This window comes from Chelonoidis abingdonii, chromosome 6 (assembly GCF_003597395.2).
Source record: "Chelonoidis abingdonii isolate Lonesome George chromosome 6, CheloAbing_2.0, whole genome shotgun sequence".
NCBI lineage: Eukaryota > Metazoa > Chordata > Testudines > Testudinidae > Chelonoidis > Chelonoidis abingdonii.
The window spans coordinates 49320211-49341587 of NC_133774.1; the positions used below are offsets into that span (position 1 = coordinate 49320211).

The window sequence follows — 21377 nt, forward strand, 5'->3', positions numbered from 1 at the left end:
TCAGTCACTGGCATCATGGGACCATGCCCCCTCATGTTACCAGTCTCCCTTACACCCATTCCCCCCAATGCAGATTTCCCCGGCACCAAGGCCATCCTCCCCGGAATAGCCACCCTTCACTTACACCTGGTCAATGCTCACCGGTAGCCATGACCAGCAAGCAAATGCAGGTGTCGTCAGCTCCTCCCTGGTCACCAAAGAGTGGTTCCTCTGGTGCGGAGGCCCAGCTCAGCCCATCGCCCTAGTCTCTGCAATGGGTTTGGACACTGGAAACTGCTCTGCCATCCATGGCACCGCAGTGGCAGCAAGGCCAGTGACCAACAGAAGGCCATATTGAGGAGCATGGAGCATTCCGGTGATGACTATACCCCCTTCGCAGCACGTATCAGTGGCCGTGCCAGAGCAAAGTTCGATGGCTTCACTGGCACCAGGCCCAGTACTGGAAGCTGGCTCCGAGGTCAGGGTGGAGGATCCAGTGCCCACCTCCAAACCTCCCTCTCTAGTGGCTGCTGAGCCCTCAGCACCTCCGCCAGTGGCCACAGCTGTCACCTCTTCCCCGGATGAGGCGCTCATGGGACCTTCCAGGGCTCCCCTCCAGATGACTTTAAAAAACACCAAGCCCTTCTCAAGTGGGTGGCCAAGAACTTGAGGCTGGAAGTGCAGGAGATGGTGGAGCAGGAGGACACACTTTTCAATGTCCTGTCGGGTTCCACGCCCACCTAGATTGCCCTACCTGTACACGATAGTGTCCTCAGTGGAAGTCCCCATTCTCCATCCCACCCACCTTGAAATGGGCCGAGAAAAAGTACTTTGTGCCAGCCAAAAGTTTTGGGTACTTGTATACCCACCCTCCCCCGAGCTCCCTGGTGGTGTCGTCAGCCAACAAGAAGGACAAGCAGGTCTCCACCGCTTCTATCCCCAAGAACAAAGAAGCCAAGAAACTTGATTTATTTGTTTAAAAAAATTATTAAACAGCCAGCTTACAATTCTGGGTGGCAAACCATCAGGCCCAGATAGGCCAATACAATTTTGACCTCTGGGACAGCCTCCAGAAGTTCCAGGACACTCTTCCTCAGGGTCAGGCTCAGGAGTTTGGTATCCCTGGTAAAGGAAGGGACTGCGGCAGCCAGATGCTCCCTGTAAATGGCATGGGACGTGGCAGATTCAGCAGTGAGGGTGGTCACATCGGCAGTGGTTATGCAACACGGCTTCTGGCTCCAAACACAAACCTTTCCCAGGAGATGCTCGATTCAGGACCTCCTCTTTGACAAAGTTGGGCTCTTCTCTCGTCAAAAAAAAAAAAAAAGATGCCAGACTACACAGGTTGAAGGATGTGAAGGCTACCCTTCACTCATTGGGCTTGCATACCTTGCAGTCTTCCAGAAAGCCATTCTGGCCTCCACCACCATTGAGGCCTTGGCAAGCCTGGCAAGAATCTACAAAGAAAAAGGTTACCAGGTTTAGCCCTTGCCACCCTTCCTCCTCTTGCTCGCCAGCCTAGATCTACTAAGCACACGGGAAGGGACAAAAGTGATTGTTTTGAGGGTGCGCTCAAGAGCGATACCGCAGTCAGCCAGCCAGATCCTGCCGTCTTTCTCCCTACCACTTGGCCTGGTTGTGGGTTACCTCAGTCCTAGACCTAGTAGCTTGGGACTATACCCTGCAGTTTGTGGATACCCCTCTTTCCCACCACCCTGTTTCCTCATCCCTCTTCAGGGACCCCTCTCATGAGAAACTCCTGGTTCAGGAGGTGGACAAGCTCCTGCAGTTGGGGGCTGTGGAAGTGGTTCCACGGGACATGGAAGGAAGAGTATTCTACTCACGATACTTCCTAATCCTGAAGGCCAAAGGAGGGCCTCAGACCGATCCTGGAACTGCATGGCCTCAACAAGTCTCTCAAGAAATTGAAGTTCCACGTGGTCTTTCTGGCCTCCATTTTCCCTCCCTGGATCCAGGGAATTGGTATGCTGCTCTCAACTTAAAGGACGCTTACTTCCATGTCTCCATATTCCCATGACACAGACAGTTCCTGTGTTTCACAGTGACTGGGCACCACTTCCAGTTCACAGCACTGGCCTTTGGCCTGTCCTCAGCCCTTAGGGTGTTCACAGAATGCATTGCACCAGTAGCCGCTTACCTCAGATGTCAGGGTGGGGTCCAGATCTTTCTGTATCTTGTTGACTGGCTCATCAAGAGCGGATCTCTGGGTCAGGTGCAGAGAAGCTTCAGTCTGGTACACTCCACCTGCAATGACCTGGGCCTGTTAATAAACACAGAAAAGTCCACATTAACGCCAGTCCAGCGCATAGAGTTTATAGGAGCGGTGCTCGATTCCACACAAGATAGGACCTTCATTCCGAAAGCACGCTTTCAGGCCATGGTGGATCTCATTGTCCACATGAGGAGACATCCGATCACCATTGCCCACATTTGCCTGCGGCTGATGGGCCACATGGCAGCGTGCACGTATGTGGTCAGGCACACCCAGCTTCATCTGCGACCATGGCTAACAATGGTCTGCGTTCCCAGCAGACACCCCCAGGACCAAGTGGTCACAGTGCTGGACTGCATCCTCTCATCCTTGAACTATTGGCTAGACTCCAAGTCAGTGCTGCAGGGAGTTTACTTTGTGTCCCCATGACTGTCGAGCACCCAAGGTCACTGGATGCAGCACAACTTAGCTCTTCATATCAGCGTCAGGGCAGTGCACCTGGCCTGTCAGGCATTTTTGCCCCACCTAGAAGGCAAGGTTGTACAGGTCCTCATGGACAACATGGCTGTGATGTATTACATCAACATTACATCAGGTCATTGGCCGTATGTCAGGAAATGCTCAGCCTCTGGGACCTTTGCATGCAAAATGCCATCCACCTGATAGCCAAACAGTCACCTACACCAGGAACATCCTGACAGATTGCCTCAGCAAGGCATTCTCCTCTTGCCATAAGTGGTCCCTCCATCCGAAGTTGGTCAACCTGATCTTCCAATGGTGGGGGACTCCCCAGATGGGCCTATTTGCGTCCAGGCAGAACAGGAAGTGCCACGTATTCTGCTCTGGGATCGGGAAGGCATCCAAGAGGGAGCCCTTGTCCCCACTGAGGGATAAGGGCTCCCTGTTAGATGCTTTCCTGATCCCGGAGTCAGGAGCGCTGATTTACGCTTTTCTGCCAGTGCCGCTTGTCCACAGAGTCCGGCTAAACGTGAAGCAAGACAGCATGGGTCATTCTCATTGCTCTGATGTGGCCTCGCCAGCACTCATTTAGCATTCTGCTGAGTCTTTCGGTGGCCGACCTGCTGCAGTTACCTCTGTCTATATCTATCCCAGAACCATGGCAATCTGCTGCAACTGAACCTGGCATCGCTGCACCTGACGATGTGGCTTCTCCATGGCTGTGCACGGATGAACCAGAATGCTCCATGGTGGTCCAACAGGTCCTGCTGGGCAGCAGGAAGCCTTCCACCAAGGCTACCTATATGGCCAAGTGGAAGCGCTTCGAATGTTGGGCCTTGGACAAGTGCATTCGTTCTGAGGAGGCCTCGTTGCAAGACATCCTGGACTATTTGCTGCATCTAAATCTCCAGGGCTTGTCTTTCTTTGGTCAAGGTGTACCTGGTGGCCATTTCTGCATTCCATCATCAGCTTCAGGGCAGGTCATTCTTTGCCCATACCATGACAGTGTGGTTCCTCAAAGGTCTAGAGTGCCTATACCAAGACCTGGTCTCCCCGTTCGACCTGAATCTGCTGCTGTCAAAGCGTATTGGCCCTCCTTTTGAACCCCTAGTTTCCCACTCCTTTCCTAGAAGGTGTCCTTTTTGGTCGCTATAACATCAGCACAGCGAGTGTCCGAGATCAGGGAGCTCGAGTTGGAGCTGCCCTATATGGTCTTCTACAAGCTATGCCTGCATCCGGCTTTTCTGCCCAAGGTTGTTCCCCAGTTCCACACGGGCCTTGCATCAGATGAGGAGTGCAGGTTGCATATGCTGGACATCAGATGGATGTTGACCCTCTACATCAATAGAACATGGCTGTTCTGTAAGTCAACGCAGTTTTTTGTTTGCTGTCACAGACAGGATGAAGGGCTGCCCTGTGTCAGCCCAGAGAATTTCGTCTTGGATCACGGCATGCATCCGCTACTGCTACGGGTTGGGGAAAGTGCCCCTGCCAGTGACTCTGATGGCTCATTCCACTAGAGTGCAGGCATCTTCATCGGCCTTCCTGGCACAGGTGCTGATCTGAGAAATCTGTTGGCCTGCCACCTGGTTGTCCGTCCATACATTCACATCACACTATGCACTGTCTCAGCAGATGCAAGACAACACTGCCTTTGGCAGAGCTGTACTCTACACACTGGATAATGGTGAACTCCGAGCTACATCCACTGATACTGCATGTGAGTCATCTAGAATGGAATCGACATGAGCAAGCACTCAAAGAACTAAAAACTGCTACCTACCTTTTATAACTGTTCTTTGAGATGTCCATTCCATTACCCTCCTTCCTGCCCCTCTTTCGGAGTTGTCAGAAAGAAGGAACTAAGAGGGTGTGGGCTGGCAGCGCCTGATATACCGCGGCATGAGCTACAGCGGGCACTATGGGTACTGCTAAAGCAAAAATCTCCGGCCGAGCACATGGGCATGTGCACACCTAGAATGGCATGGACATGAGCAACACATCTTGAAGAACAACAGTTATGAAAGGTGGGTAATCGTTTTTTCTAGACAAAAAGAAATCTGAGGTTCAACAAGGACAAGTGCAGAGTCCTGCACTTAGGATGGAAGAATCCTATGCGCAGCTACAGGCTGGAGACCAACTGGCTAAGCAGCAGTTTTCCAGAAAAGGAACTGGGGATTACAGTAGACGAGAAGCTGGATATAAGTTAAGAGTGTGCCCTTGTTGCCAAAGAGGCTAATGGCATATTGGGCTGCATTACTAGGAGTATTGCCAGCAAATTGAGGGAAGTGATTATTCCCCTCTATTTGGCACTGATGAAGCTACATCTGAAGTACTGAGTGTTGGACCCCCCCACTACAGAAAGTATGTGAACAAATTCAAGAGTCCAGCAGAAGGTAACGAAAATGGTCTGGGGGCTGGGGCACATGACTTATGAAGAGAGGCTGAGGGAACTGGGCTTACTTAGTCTGCAGAATAAAAGAGTGAGGGGATTTGATAGCAGCTTTCAACTACCTGAAGAGGGGTTCCAAAGAGAATGGAGCTAGGCTGTTCTCAGTGGTGGCAGATGACAGAACAAGGACCAATGGTCTCAAGTTGCCATTGGGAGGTCTAGGTTGTATATTAGGAAAACTTATTACAGTAGGAGGGTGGTGAAGCACTGGAATGGGTTACCTGGAGGGGGATGTGTGGAACTAACCCTAATCTTCTATGATTCTATTATCTCAAAGAACAACAGTTACAAAAGGTAGGTAACCATTTTGTCCTACTCCAAAGAGTCTGCAATCTAAGTAGTAACTTGCTAATTCTTCAAACAGTGTCCCTTTTGATGCTCCACTTCAGGCGCAGGTGAAGATTGAATGATTTCTAGCTAGCAGTGTCCATTCAGCTCACACATGCACCCTGTGCCTCCTTATGGCAGACACCGAGACTGTCTCGGGGTACATGGGCAAACTGCCTGCAGTTCCTTCTCTCTAACCTTGGCCTGAGACAGAACTCTAGTGTGTCAGCCTAGAGCATACGTGGACTTCTTCTCTTTTTCTCAGTTAATTTATAGTTGTAGGTCAGTATTTAGTATATTAGTTCTTCTTCGAGTGATTGCTCATATCCATTCCAGTTAGGTGTGTGCGCACTGCGTGCACGTTCGTCTGAGAAACTTTTACCCTAGCAACACTTGGCGGGTTGGCTGGGCGCCCCCTGGAGTGGCGCCGCTATGGCGCCGCATATATACCCCAGCCAACCCGGCCACCCTTCAGTTCCTTCTTACCGCCCGTGTCGGTCGTTGGAACAGTGGAGTGCGGCTTGGCTAACCTCCACCTTTCCCTAGCTACTCGCTTATCCTCGTTCTTTGATAATAGTTACAGTTGTTTGTTCTTACATAGTTAATTAGATTAGTTGTAGTTTATAGTTATAGTCGTTAGTATTTGTTGGCGGGGTGTGGGGGTAACCCCTACCCCGCGCCTGGTACCGGAGCCATGTCTGGCTCACCGGGCTTCAAGCAATGTGCGGCCTGCCATAGGCTGATGCCGACGGGAAATCCCCACGACTCCTGTCTGAAGTGCCTGGGGGAATCGCACTTATCATCTAAGTGCCCCATTTGCAAGGCTTTTAAGCCACGTACAAAGAAGGAGCGGGACATTAAACTGCGATAGCTCCTAATGGAAGCGGCGTTAGCTGCCCTCGCCTGCGGCACCGAGCACGAGCCAGCAGGTGAGCAAGACTGCCCTCCGGCACCGAGCACTGTCGGTACGCCTAAGGCTCCCCTGGGCACCGTCCGCAGTCGGCACCGGAAGTCAACTACGCGCTGCGCTCCCTCTCCCCGAGGTCGAAGTCGGCGAAAAGCTCACTTTTGCACGGGCTCGACAACAGCCCACATCGCAGACAGAGACTGCGTCTAAGGCAGACCGCCCGGCACCGACCCCGGCTGTCCGGCACTGCCTAAAGCCGGCTCCGTCGACTCCAGCCCCGCGGGGGCCATCAAGTCCGGCGCCTGCAAGCTCCCCAGGCACCGGCCGTGGTAGAGCTCACTTTGCCGTCAACCCGGAGACGTTCATGGCGGCCAGAGACTTGATCACTATGACCGATCCGGCACCGCCCATACCCCGGCAGGGCTCGCCGGTGCGGGTAACACCCTCCATGGGCAAGCACGATCCTGACGCAGGCCCGTCGTCTGTCAGCGTGCCGGACCGTCACCGCACGAGGTCTCGGTCGGCCGCGAAGCGCTCCAGATCGCGACGTCGCTCCCGCTCCCGGCACCGCTCTCCGTCTCGGCACCGCTCTCAATCCCGGCACCGCTCCCCACGGCACGGTCAAGCTCACGGCACCCATCAAGCCTACCAGGCACTGGTCGAATCTCTTCGTTTCCCGTCCTGTTAGCTGCGCGGTACCGCTCCAGCTCCGGGTACCGCCACAGGCACCGTTCCTCCCGGAGCAGATCGTCGCCATAGGAAGCTCGAGATCCCGGTCGACCTCTCCGGCACCGGAACAGGTCGCAGGTCCCATGGTCTCGCTCTTGGTACCGCTCCGCGTACTGGCACCGGTCCCCACGGTCCCGAGGTGCATAGATCGGATTGGCACTTCAGCGCCGGCGTTTGCTGCCCGCCCTGGCCGTCCAGACAGACGTCTGTTTCCTCGCAGGCGGACAGCTACTACGCTGGGACCGTTGATACCGAGGCGCCAGTGGGAGTCTTTCCAGACACACGTCCTCAGGACGCGGGGCCTCAACAGTGGTCCTTTTGGGACACCCTGGGCGTACCATCAAGCCAGGGTGCTCCCTGGTCCCGGTCACTCTGCTGCCTCAGAGCATAGGGTACCAGAAGCCACCATATCCGCGACCCCTCCAGATGAGTCAGAGGAGCATGTCACCCATCCTCCGGACTCCCCTGAGCAGCTGGAGCAGGAACCACCACAGGAGCAGGGTGCCATCCAGGACCCTCTCATTCCTGGATATTTCTTCCTCCTCTTCCCCGGATGAGGCTGTGGCAGGGACCTCTTCTTCAGGGCCTCCACGATAGACTTAAAGGCCCACCAGGACCTTCTTCGAAGGGTGGCGCTTAATATCAACCTCCCGGTAGAGGAAGTCCCGGAGGTGGAGGATCCGGTAGTGAGCATTCCTGGCCGCGGATATCCCCCGACCCGCGTAGCACTGCCGTTCATCAGGACATCCAGGCTACTGCGACACTCTCTGGCAGTCTCCAGCCTCCATTCCGCCGACGGCAAAGGGGGTCGAGAGAAGTACATGGTACCCTCTCGGGGGTACGAGTACTTATATGTTCACCCTCCCCCCTCCTCTTTAGTTGTCCAGTCGGTCAACGAGAGGGAGCGCCCATGGTCAGCAGGCCCTGCCCCGAAGTCCAAGGAGGCTAGGCGGATGGACCTTCTGGGGCGCAAGGTGTATTCGGCAGGTGCCCTACAGCTCGAGTGGCCAACCAGCAGGCTCTGTTGAGCCGGTACAATTACAACACCTGGGCAGAGGTGGGCCGCTTTACCGAGCTCCTGCCCCTGACTCTCGCCAGGAGTTTGCGGCATTCGTAGAGAGGAAGGCAAGAAGGTGGGGCAGGACCTCCTCCAAGCTTCTCCTGGACGGCGGCCGATTCGGCTGCCAGAACTTTGGCCTCGGGCATCACGATGAGCGTATTTCCTGGCTCCAGGTCTCCAACCTACCACCGAGGAGCTACAGTACACCATCCAGGACTTACCCTTTGAGGGCAAGGGTTTGTTCTCGGACAAAACTGATCCTCGGCTGCAGCCTGAAGGACAACAGAGTCATCATGAGTTCTCTGGGCATGCATACCCCCGTGACCCAGCGTAGACCCTTTAGGCCCCAACGCCGCTGCCCGTATTTTTCCACCGTGAAACAGCAGGACCTCAGTAGGAGGCGCGGGCGGGGTGCGCGGAGGCGCCAGTCTGGCCCCTTTGTGGGGCAGAATCAAGGGCCTCTAAGGCTCCACCAGGGCCTAAGGCCAACTTTTGAAGGTTGCGCCCGGGGACGGCGTACCAGCCTCAGGACAGGATCCTTTTCCCCCCTTCTCCAACCGCTCTCCTACTTCCTCCCGGCGTGGTCACAACTTACTTCCGACCTGTGGGTGCTACGCACGCTGAAGCAAGGATACACTCCAATTTGCTTCATCCCCGCCTTCCCACCCCTTCCCGGCCCCTCTTCAGGGACCCCTCTCACGAGCAATCCTCTTGCAAGAGGTGCAGTCTCTCCTCGCCGCAGGAGCCATAGAGGAGGTTCGATAACCGAGAGGGGGAAGGGGTTTTTTTACTCCCGCTATTTTCTAATTCCCAAGTCCAAGGGAGGCCTCCGGCCGATTCTAGACCTGCGGAGACTCAACAAGTGGCTGCTCAAGTTGAAATTCCGCATGGTCTCCTGGGAACTATTATCCCGTCTTTGGATCCTGGAGACTGGTACGCCGCCTCGACATGAAAGACGCGTACTTCCACATTGCCATCTTTCCTCCGCACAGGAAGTACCTTCGGTTCACGATCAACCACCTGCACTTCCAGTTCGCAGTCCTCCCCTTTGGCCTCTCCACGGCCCCGAGGGTATTTACAAAGTGCATGGCAGTCGTCGCGCACACCTCCGCAGGCAGCAGATACATGTTTTCCCGTATCTGGACGACTGGCTCATCAAAGGGCGCCTCTCAAGCCCAGGTCCGTCAGCACGTCGCCATAATCATGGACCTCTTCAACCTGGTTGGGCCTCCTGCTCAACATGGAGAAGTCCACACTGGTCCCTACTCAGAGGCTGGACTTCATAGGAGCGACCCTGACTCCTCGCTCCCAGGGCTTACTTGCCCCAGGCCCGCTTCCAAACGATCACCTCGATCATCCGGGGTCTGCAGGCCTCTCCTCTCACCTCGGCTCGCACCTGCCTCAGTTTACTGGGGCATATGGCCGCATGCACTTACGTCACCAAGTACGCCAGGCTCCGCATGCTGCCCTTTCAAACGTGGCTCCACTCGGTCTTCTGCCCGAGCAGGGACCCCATGGACGTCCTGGTCACGGTTCCTTCGGGTCCCCTTCACTCCCTCGACTGGTGGCTGAACCCATCCCTGGTTTGTGCGGGGATGCCCTTTCATCCACAGCAGCCATCACTAACTTTGACGACGGACACATCATCCCTCGGATGGGGGGCCCATCTAGGTCGCTTGCGTACCCAGGGCCGTTGGTCAGCCGAAGAGCTCAACCTCCATATAAACGTCCGGGAGTTGAGAGTCATCCGTCTGGCCTGTCAGACGTTCCAACAGCATCTTCGTGGCCATTGTGTTTCGGTGTTCATGGACAACACAACAACCATGTTCTACATCAACAGGCAAGGGGGGACCCACTCGTCTCCCCTGTGTCAGGAGGCCATTCAACTGTGGGACTTCTGTGTAGCCCACCAGGTGGACCTAGTAGCGTCCTTTCTCCTGGGGGTCCGGAACGCCTTGGCAGATTGGCTGAGCTGGTCTTTCCTCGGCCACAAGTGGTCGATATGGCCGGACGTCATACATTCCATCTTGCAGAGGTGGGGGTTTCCCCTCGTAGACCTGTTCGCCTCCCGCTCGAACAGGAAGTGCCAGGAGTTCTGCTCCTTCCAGGGTCTCTCCCCCGGATCGATAACGGACGCGTTCCTCCTGCCCTGGAACCACCGCCTGCTTTATGCCCTCCCTCCATTTCCTCTGGTGCACAAGGTCCTGCTGAAGCTCCGCAGGGACAAAGCGCGTCTGATCCTGATCGCACCTGCGTGGCCCAGGCAGCCCTGGTACACCACCCTGCTGGATCTGTCAGTGGCCGCTCCGGTTCCCCTCCCTTTTTTCCCGGACCTGATCACACAGGACCACGGCAGGCTTCGTCATCCGGACCTGCGGGCCCTCCACCTCACGGCGTGGCTCCTGCATGGCTGAACACTGAAGAGTTGTGCTGTTCCGCTCTGGTGCAGCATATTCTCCTCAGTACCAGGAAGCCCTCCACCCGTCGGACGTATGTAGCCAAGTGGAAGCACTTCGCATTCTGGTGCGCGTCTCGGGACGTTTCTCCATTAGAGGCATCAATCCCCACGACCTTAGAGTACCTCTGGCACCTTAAGCAGTAGGGCCTGGCGACTTCCTCTCTGAAGGTGCACCTGGCAGCTATATCCACCTTCCATCCAGGAGAGGGTGGTCATTCCGTATTCTCTCACCCAGTAGTCTCTCGGTTCATTAAGGCCTGGAGCGTTACCTATCCCCCCGCTTATCACCCTGCCCCCTCCTGGGACCTCAACTTGGTCCTTAAACAGGCTTATGTGCTACCGCCCTTTGAGCCACTCGCGACTTGCTCGCTCCTCTACCTGTCGTGGAAGACGGTCTTCCTAGTGGCTTATTACCTCAGCCAGGCGGGTCTCCGAGCTCAGAGCCCTCACTGTAAACCTCCTTATACTGTCTTCCATAAAGACAAAGTACAACTGCGACCTCATCCGGCGTTCCTCCCTAAGGTAGGTGTCTGCCTTCCATACTAGCCAGGACATCTTTCTCCGGTTTTTTGCTTTCCAAAGCCTCATTCTTCTCGGCGGGAACAGCAGCTAGACACACCTTAGATGTGCGCAGAGCGCTGGCTTTCTATATTGAAAGAACCAAGCCCTTCCGGAAATCTCCGCAGCTGTTTGTGGCGTTGCGGAGCGGATGAAAGGTCTGCCAGTCTCTCCCAGAGGATTTCCTCCTGGGTAACAGCCTGTATTCGCACGTGCTACGAGCTAGCTCATGTTCCGTTGGGACGCCTCACGGCGCACTCTACCAGAGCTCAAGCTTCATCAGCGGCCTCCTGGCGCACGTGCCATCCAAGAGATTTGCCGTGCTGCGTGACCTGGTCATCGGGTCCACACTTTCGCTCGCACTATGCGTTGGTACAACATTCTCGAGATGACACAGCCTTTGGGGCGGTACTCCAGGCTGCCACGTCTCACTCCGACCCTCCGCCTAGGTAAGGCTTGGGAATCACCTAACTGGAGATGGGATATGAGCAATCACTCGAAGAAGAAAAGACGGTTACTCACCTTTGTAACTGTTGTTCTTCGAGATGTGTTGCTCATATCCATTCCACACCCCACCCTCCTTTCCGCCCACTGTCGGAGTAGCGGCAAGAAGGAACTGAAGGTGCCGGGTCGGCTGGGGTATATATGCGGCGCCATAGCAGCGCCACTCCAGCGGGCGCCCAGCCACCGGCCAGATAATGTTGCTGGTAGGGTAAAAGTTTCTCGAACGACGAACTAGTGCACGCGGCGCGCACACAACTAACTGGAATGGATTGGATATGAGCAACACATCTCGAAGAACCACAGTTACAAAGGTGAGCAACCGTCTTTTTTAGATGAGTGTGACGGGTTGAATCACAGAACCCCCCATGGAATCTGCCACCTCATGTGCCAAGACTACTTCTACCCCTGCCTTTCCTGCCAGCTCGGGGCCCCAGTACTTTGTCTTGCTGAGCAAGACACTCCTGTCTGCTCCATCAAAGACCCGGGGTCTGAATTACTTGCTCCAAAGCTGCAGGTTTACCTGAAAGCAGCTAACAGAAGTGTTCCTGTCTTTAACACTCAGATGCCCAACTCCCAATGGGGTCTAAACACAAATAAATCAGTTTTACCCTGTATAAAGCTTATACAGGGTAAACTCATAAATTGTTCGCCCTCTATAACACTGATAGAGAGGTGTGCCCAGTTGTTTTTTCCTCCAGGTATTAATACTTTGAGTTAATTAATAAGTAAAAAGTGATTTTATTAAATACAGAAAGTAGGATTTAAGTGGTTCCAAGTAGTAACAGACAGAACAAAGTAAGTCACCAAGCAAAATAAAATAAAACGCATAAATCTAAGTCTAATCAAACTGAATACAGATAATCTCACCCTCAGAGATGCTTCAGTAAGTTTTTTTCCTCAAACTGGACACCTTCCTGGCCTGGGCACAATTCTTTCCCCTGATACCGCTCTTGTTCCAGATCAAGTGGTAGCTAGGGGATTCTTCATCCTGTGGACACAGTCACTCCCATTTATGGATTTTTGGGGAAGTGGAGCCAGCAGGTAGAGGGTTTTGTCTCTTCGACTCCATTACAGCCAGTTTATGTTTCTGGGCCTCCATAGCTCTCTTGTGGGTAGTTTCTTCCTTGGCTTTTTCTGCCTCCATAGCTTTCTTGTGGGTTTATACAGGGTAAAACAGATTTATTTGGGGTTATTAGGTGACGTCCCTACTGGTCATAGGCTTTTCTCCAAGACCACAAATGACTCCCTGCATGTTTTGAAGGACTCCATGGCAACTCTACCTTTCTTAGGCATTTACACACCAACTAGCAAGATTCTTTTTAGTAGGTCAGGCTGTCCGGAGGTCATGCCCTGCTCAGTTCTTAGAATACCATAGACCTGTGGAACTCCTCAGAAAGAGAGAGAAGTTGCAGGGCAAGAGGGCTATTCAGTGGCCCTCCACAACCACCCAGGTGTCAGTTTTGATGGACTGGTCAAGAAGTGAAATTCTCCCCTCTCCCTTTGCACCCTTCTCTCCCCCGCCCCCCGGATTTACAGTTGCACCCTTTAGCCCAGCTCCCTTTTGGGACCATGTTGTTCATTTCCACCCAGCTTGGGAGCAGATCACTGTGGATCAGTGGGTCTTGGAGGTCATAACATCAGGCTATACCATCTAGTTTGTCTCTCTCTCTTCCACCCCCATTCTCCTTTCCTCTTCAGGGACCCCTCTCATGAGCTTCTTCTTAAGGCAAGAGGTTGACTCTCTCCTCCAACTAGGAGCAATAGAACCAATCCCTTCCCTTTACAGGATCAGGGAGTTCTACTCAAAATACTTTCTAGTGCCACTGGAGGATATAGGTTGGAGGACAATCTTAGATGTGAGACAGTTAGAACAAGTTGAACAAATTGGTGATGCCTCAAAAGTTGAGGATGGTGACTCTAGCAATTATAATTGCCCATTTTAACACCCTCTCAGTTCAGGGCAGATGGACAGCCCGTGAAATCAGTTTTGACATCAACTTGTTGAAGCTCAGAGCAGTCAGGAATTCTTGTTTCCATTTCCTGCCCCTCATCAGGGGCAGAGTGATCAGGGTCATGATGGACAATATGTCCTTCATGTTTTACATCAACAAGCAGGAAGAAACAATATCCTCCTTCTGCACTGAAGCTATAAAGCTCTGGAACTGGTGCATAGCCCACCATATCCATATTTCAGTGGTGCACCTCTCAGGCATCCAGAACACCACAGCCAATGCTCTCAGCAGATACTTTTCCCACAACTATGAGTGGTAGCTGGACGCTCAGGTTCTCCATGGCTTATTCTAGAGATGAGACTGCCAGAGATCAATCTTTTCACCACCTTCAAGAACAGGAAGTGTCCTCTTTTCTGTTCAAGGCAGATCTGGGTCACCACTCCCTGGAGGATGCCTTCCTTCTCCTGTAGAGGAAGAACCTGTTCTGTGCCTTTCCCCCAGTGCCCATAATTCTAAGGGTATTGAACAAGATCAGGCAGGACAAGGCCATAGTCATCCTTCCTGGCTGAGACAAGCTTGTTACCCTTAACTGCTTGCGTCCAACCATCAATCGAGCTCCCAAACATTCCACATCTCCTGCCTCAGGATGCTGGTCACATGCTTCCCCCCAGCCTAGTAGTTCCAGGGCATGTTTCCTGGATGGTTCTCACAAATACAGGTTTCCAGCTCTATGAAGGTACAGCAGGTGCTGTTAAACAGTAGAAAAACAGCATTCCACACTACTTACCTGCAAATATGGAAGTGATTCATCCGTTGGGACAGTTGGTAATACCTCTGGCTGGAATCCATTCATATTTCCCTCATCCTAGATTACCTGCTGGATCTGAAGATACCCAGCTTATCGATCATTTTGGTCAAGATACACCTGCCCACCATATCAGCCTTTCATCTTCCTGTCCAGGGACTTTCCATTTTTGCTTCCTGGATATAATCTAGATTTATTAAAGGTCTGAGTAATTTCTTCTCCCACATTAGACACTCCACCCCATCTTGAGACCTCAACCTGTTTCTTAACCATCTCACAAGACATCCATTTGTACCAATGGCAACCTGCTCCCTACTTCATTTATCTGTGAAGATGGCCGCCTTAGTTGCATCACGTCAGCCCGTAAGGTCAGGGAGATTGAAGCCGTCATGGCCAATTACCCCCTTTACCTTTTTTTTTTAATAGTCTTTTTACATCTGCATTCCTACCAAAGGTTTCAATCAGATTTTCATCTTAACCAATCTATCCATCTACCAGTATATTTTCTGAAACCTCATAGTTCTCAGCCAGTATCTTGTTTTCATATTCTGGACATTAGAAAGGCCTGAGTCTTCTACCTGGATAGCACTAAGCAGTTTAGGAGAGAGCCTAGACTCTCTGCATCCTTCGCAGATAGATCTGAGGGGGCTCCTATTTCTGCTCAGACTTTTGAAATGGATATCGGGCTCTATCTCTACCTGTTGTGAGTCTGCAGGTGCTCAGCCCCCTCAGGGGTTAGAACACATTTAACCAGATTGCGGGCAACATTTGCTACATTTCTGAAGAACGTTCCATTATCTGAGACACACAGAGCCACTACTTGGATTTCAGACCATATGTTTTTAAAGTTGTAGACCCTGCTTCATGATGTCAGATCTGATGTGAAACTTGGCTCCGCAGTACAGTCTTCAGTTCTGGATCCTGTTCTGAAACTCTTTCCTCCGTCTAGGAATAGTGCTCAGAAGTCACCTGAAGTGGCGTACCCACAGGCAAACTACTCAGAGGAGTATCAGAGGGGTAGCCGTGTTAGTCTGGATCTGTAAAAGCAGCAGAGAATCCTGTGGCACCTTATAGACTAACAGACGTTTTGGAGCGTGAGCTTTCTACCCACTTCGTCAGACGCAGTAGTGGAAATATCCAGGGGCAGGTATATATATGCCTCTAGCTTGCTTGCTAGCATATATATACCTGCCCCTGGATATTTCCACTACCTGCGTCTGACGAAGTGGGTATTCACCCACGAAAGCTCACGCTCCAAAACGTCTGTTAGTCTATAAGGTGCCACAGGATTCTCTGCTGCTTACTCAGAGGAGGAAGAAGTGTTTGTCCCTACGGGTACTTCACTATCCGCGCTCATTCCCTTCTTCTTCAGTTGTTCCCTAGAGGACGACTGATTAGAAAAGGACCTGAGGGCAATCTGTCCACACACCTTTATATAGCCTCAGTGTCTGCCGCGAGGAGATAGGGTGCATGTGTGAGTCGAATAGACACTACTAGCTAGAAATCTCCCATTGAAGGCTTGAGAGGTGCATGTGCACCTGAAATGCAGCACACATACTGGGACACATCTCGAAGAGCTACAGTTAGTGCATAGGGTGAGCAACACTTCCTTTTATATAACATTTTATTCTTTTATTTTTAAAACTAAAATTAATTTGAGAAATTTGGGCACAGTGGAAACAGAAGTCCATTATCCACCGAACATGACAGCATAAATAGTGTTAATAACATGGGTCAATTTGTCTCCCCTATTATATCTTTAAAGCAATTCTTAATAGATACAAGTAATTAAAAAATCCTATATAAAACTCACCTTTAGTGTACTTACGTGAATAACCTACACAAATAAGTATATCCAATACACGATAAATATTTCTTAAATCTAATTGTTTTTGCCACCTGAAGTGTCTGTTACCATTTGTGACCTATGAAGCAGTGAAAAGAGACCATTTACTTGCTCTCTCCTCTTATATAGGTCCTGTCAGTTCTACTGCCACTTACTAAATACTCCACCAAACAGCTGTTATGTGCTAATAAATTTAACCTGTTTCTCTTAGTCTCAGAGTGAAAAGGTCAGATCACACTGGCCAACATCATTACCTTCTGGTGAGAGATACTCTGCCATGGGGACTCACAGATTCGTCCAAAAGGTGAGATGTTTCCCAGGATCTTTTCAGAGAGTACTTATTGTAAATAAAATCACTATTTCTATTCTAACTGATACATTAGTCATACGGATTGGTGAGATCTAATTTGTAGATGTTACTAGTAACTTTGAACACATCACTCATTAGAATTCACATATCCAGGATTGGAGAAGACTTTTTCCTTGAAAAAAGTTTTATTTTGAGTGTCTGCTTTAGAATATTCTTGATATGTAGCAAGCTTGTCATATTTTTATGAGATTAAGAATAAATCATGCCAGAAACTTAATATTCTTTAAATATGCTTTTTCTTAAATATAAAATCATTAAACTAGTTAAAAGAAAAAAAGCTATTTTTATTATCATGGTTGATTTTGACCTTTTTCAATGTTACTGGAAACACTACTTCTTCCCCCCTCTTCCCCCCACCCCCGGGCCATATTGGGAATATAATATGTAATAGTTGCATGAAATTAGCTTTTGCTGCTGTGCTTGCTGCTTATGATGCTTTTGTTTTCCTTTTCTTCATTATCTTGTGCTTGGAAGTTGGTATTGAAAGCTCTGTTGTGCCTTTTGTTCTGATTACTTGATTTTTTCTTTGTCTGTCTCTGGTAGCCCTATAGTCGCTCTTCCTCCATGTCTTCCATTGATCTAGTCAGTGCCTCTGGTGTTCACAGATTCAGCACCCAGGTATCGTAAGAATATATAGAGTGGCTTTGTATATCTTTTTGCTAACTTGGGTTCTCGTTTTTCCATAAATCACTTGTGCTTGTTTTAGATGAGTACAGATAGACACATATCAAGGAATTCTATATTCCTGTTACTGAAAGATTGTCTTTTTACATTCTGCTTGCATCCATATCACTCTTGCAAGGTCCTGAATCTGGGAAATAAGGAGGATTAATGTCTCCAGAAAAAATAAAAATGTGTGTAACTTCAAGATCCCACGTTTCTGATGTAATAACTTAAAATAATAAAAGTGAAATAACACCTGGTCTGTGTGGGATGGAGATAAATTTGACTTTAAAATGAATGTAAATCATTTATTCTAAAAAGTGTTTAATTTCCCAGTCTTTTGCACATATTTAGTTCATATATCTGTTAAAATTACCATTAAGAAACTAAATCTTTCTACATTCCAGCAGCACTGTTTGCACCTCTGAGACCTTTGTTTGTATTTCAGCACTCAATGCTTATTCTAGACTTTATTGGGCATACACAGTTTGAGTTTGGAAACTTTTTTTAAAAAAAAATATTCTGTTATACCTGTTTGTGGCAAATTCAATACCAAAGCTAAATATACTTGTAGATCTGCATAACCAAGCCAAACATTTTAATGACCTCCTGGAAGTGTTCAGCGGACAAGCTATTCAAAGAAGCAATGGAAAAAGCAGTCCTAAAATGATGATAATATACCCTTCTGACAATTAAGCAACAGAAGGGGGACTGTAGGACTTCATAAAAAAGGCGACAAATTGCTCTGTCAGATAGGCTAGTCTACAGCTTTTAACCATGGCCGCTGTACAATTGCTCAATACACCTGTTTTAATAAAACCTACCAAGAGCCCCCAGGCCAAATTTTTAACCATATTTAGGAATTGCTGTGCACAGCATTGAAAAGCCTGATTGACTTAGGAGCCCAAGTTTCATTTCCAAAAGGGCTTTAGGCACTTCGGAACCAAAATCCTTTTAACGGTAAATGCTTAAATCCTTTAACAATATAAGGATTAAGGCACAGATTTTTTTAAACAGCAAAGATTGAAGGATCGGCTGTGGACCCATTTTGATGAGTGTCTAGAGGAATAGGAGGCTGTAAATTTTGGAAGAAAATTACTAGTGTCCATAAGCTTAAGAATTTTAAAAGATTAAAATAGGAAGAACTTACTGAATTCCCAAACTTGCCATTTCTACAACTGGGTTTTCCCTCTGCTCTCCATTACTAGAGGCAGAACCAAACCTGTTGATCATCAGGAAGCCAACTTGGCTCTTCAGAATGTGCAAGCCAGTGAAAATACTTTCAAAACTGAAAAACAGCATAATATTATATGTGCGTATGTAATAAACTTTCCTTGAATAAATGTGTCTCCAGAGCATTGTAATAGTTTTCGTTAAACTAAACTTGTTCATCTAATTAATAGACATATTGGAATGACCAAGAGAGATCACCATCAGGCATCAAATTTCTCACTCATTTCCAGGCTCCCTATTCCTACTTCTTCAGGCATGGGTGGTGTCTGTATACACACTGGGGCAACACCACGTGAGCATAGTTGTCACACTTCCCCCATCTGTGATCATTTCCCTTCTTTGGTGGTTGGACCCCCTGGCAGTATGTGCAGGAGTCCCATTCTCAAGACCCCCACCATCAATCTCTCTCATCACAGATGCTTCGGTGATAGACTGAGGAACTCACTTCGGGTCTCTCAGAACTCAGTCTTTGGTCTCCAGAAGAGTTCTTGCTACACATCAGCAACTGGGGTTCAAGGTGGTTTTCCTAGTCTGCAATGCATTCCCACCCCACATGGAGGGCAAGTGCATGTCAGTTCTTACAGACAACGCAAGAGCGATGTTTTATATAAACAGGCAAAGTGGAGCAACGCATTCCTCTCACCTGTGCCAGGAAGTTCTTCACTTGTGGGAATTCTGTATAGCCCACTCAATCCTCCTATCTCTAGCAGTCACAGTACAAGCTAGTGGATCACCTCAGCAGATCTTTCTCCAACCACCATGCGTATCCATCCATCCAGATGTTGTGAAAGGCATCTTCCAGAAGTGGGAGACTCCCCAGATAGATGTATTGGCAGTGAAGGACAACAGAAAGTGTCTTCAGTTTTGCTCCTTCCTAGGTCACAGCCTGGGGTCGCTCTGACACCTTTCTCCTCCCTTGAATGGATCATCTCTTATATGCATTCCTTCCCATCTTGCTCATACACAAGGTCTTCCTAAGGATTAGAAGGGTCAAGGTCTTATCCTGATAGCCTCAGCCTGGCCATATAAGCACTGGTTCATCACCCTTCTAGACCTCTGTGGAAATGCCAATCGGCCTGTCTCCATTTCCAGACCTGATCTCCCAAGACCACAGCTGTCTACATCATCCAAACCTAGGGTCTCCTCATCTCATGGCCTGGAAGCTCCATGGCTGAACCCTGCAGAGGTAGCATCTCTGGGACTGGTCACAAGGTGCTTTTACAGAACAGAAAACTGTCTGCTAGAGCCACTTACCTCGCAAAGTGGAAAAGATTCTCGATCTGTCCATCACCTACACAGTCAACACTTCCGTTCATTTTAAATTACTTATACCACTTGAAACAACAAGGCCTAACCATGTCATCTATTAGGATCCATCTAGCTGCAATCTCGGCCTTTCAGCCATGGGTAAACGGCCATTCTGTTTTCTCAAACTTCATTTGTAGTCTGTTTCTTAAGGGCCTGGAGAGATTATACCCAAAGGTACAGCAGCCACTCCCTCTCTGGGACCTCAACTTGGTGTTGGCGAGACTAACAAGGCCTCCATTTGAACTGCTGGCAATGCACTCTGCTCTACTTGTCCTGGACAGTGGCCTTCCAGGAGGCCATTACTTCTGCCAGAAGAGTCTTGGAGATCCAAGCCCTTACTTCGGAACCACCTACATGGTCGTCTTCAAGGACAAGGTTCAATTGCAGCTACATCCAGCCTTCCTTCCAATTCCATAGTAACCAGGATGTTTTCCTACTAGTCTTCTATCTGAAACTGAACTCCACTCGCTGGATGTGTGAGGCATGCACTAGCCTTCTACATAGAAAAGACTAGATCATTTTAAAACATATACTCAGCTTTTTGTAGCCATTGCAGACAGAATGAAAAGCCTTCCAGTCTCGGCACAGAAAATTTAATTGTGGTTCACTTCATGTATCTGCACATGCTATGCAAAAGTCCCCTCTCCTGCCCTGATGGTGCATTCTACCAGGTCTCAAACATCTTTGGCAGCATTTGTATCTCAAGTTCCTATCCAGGACATCTGTATAGCGGCAATGTCGTCGTCAGTTCACACTTTCACGTCTTGCTATGGCATCACCCAGCAGACTAGAGATGATGTGGGTTTCAGCCAAGTGGTATTACAGTCAGCATGCCAAAGAACTCCGAACCATCCACCTGCACAACTGCTTGGGGGTCACCTACTTTGGAATGGACATGAGCAAGCACTTGAAGAATAAAAAAATGATTACTAACTTTTCATAACTGTTCTTCGAGATATGTTGCTCATGTCCATTCCAAACCATTACCACCCCCTTGCCTGTCCCTCTGTTGGAGTTAGCTGGCAAGAAGAAACTGAGGGGTCAGTGGGGCACCAGGACCCTTTATACTGGCACTATGAGCGTGTGATACCAGGGGTCATTGGAGTTGACCCAACAGATACCACTGAGGGAAAAACTTTCTGGCGGTGGTGCTTGGGGTGAGCGCACACCTACTTTGGAATGGACATGAGCAACACATCTCGAAGAACAGTTACAAAAGGTTAGTAATTGCTTAAGCCAGGGTGATCCGTTTCCATACTTCCTATCTTTCCTATGCACTGGAATAGTTTGCTCCTGTGCCCTTAATGTCTCTCTCAAAAAAATGCCAACTCTCCTGAACCTTTTTCTTTGAACTTTTTTTCCCACACAATCTTACTTATCAATTCTGAGTTTGTTGAAGTCCATTTTCTTCATTCTGCTCTTCTCTCTCCTACCAATCCTTAGAATCATGAACTGTATCTTTGCATGATTACTTTCTCTCAAACTGCCTTCCACCTTCAAATTCACAAGCATTTCTTTCCTATTTGTCAGAATC

The 21377-nt window shown here is 49.7% G+C and overlaps 1 protein-coding gene across 4 annotated transcripts in view; it reads left to right on the forward strand.

Annotated features, from left to right (window-relative positions):
• CERT1 (ceramide transporter 1) overlaps positions 1 to 21377 on the forward strand; it is a 179537-nt gene that overhangs the window by 139554 nt on the left and 18606 nt on the right. For 2 of the 4 annotated variants that reach the window (XM_032765737.2, XM_032765739.2), the window contains 2 exons: positions 16481 to 16573; positions 17183 to 17257. In XM_032765737.2, coding sequence (XP_032621628.1) covers positions 16481 to 16573; positions 17183 to 17257 — 168 coding nt within the window. The remainder of the gene's footprint in view (positions 1 to 16480; positions 16574 to 17182; positions 17258 to 21377) is intronic. The other 2 variants (XM_032765738.2, XM_075067006.1) reach the window with 1 other exon arrangement.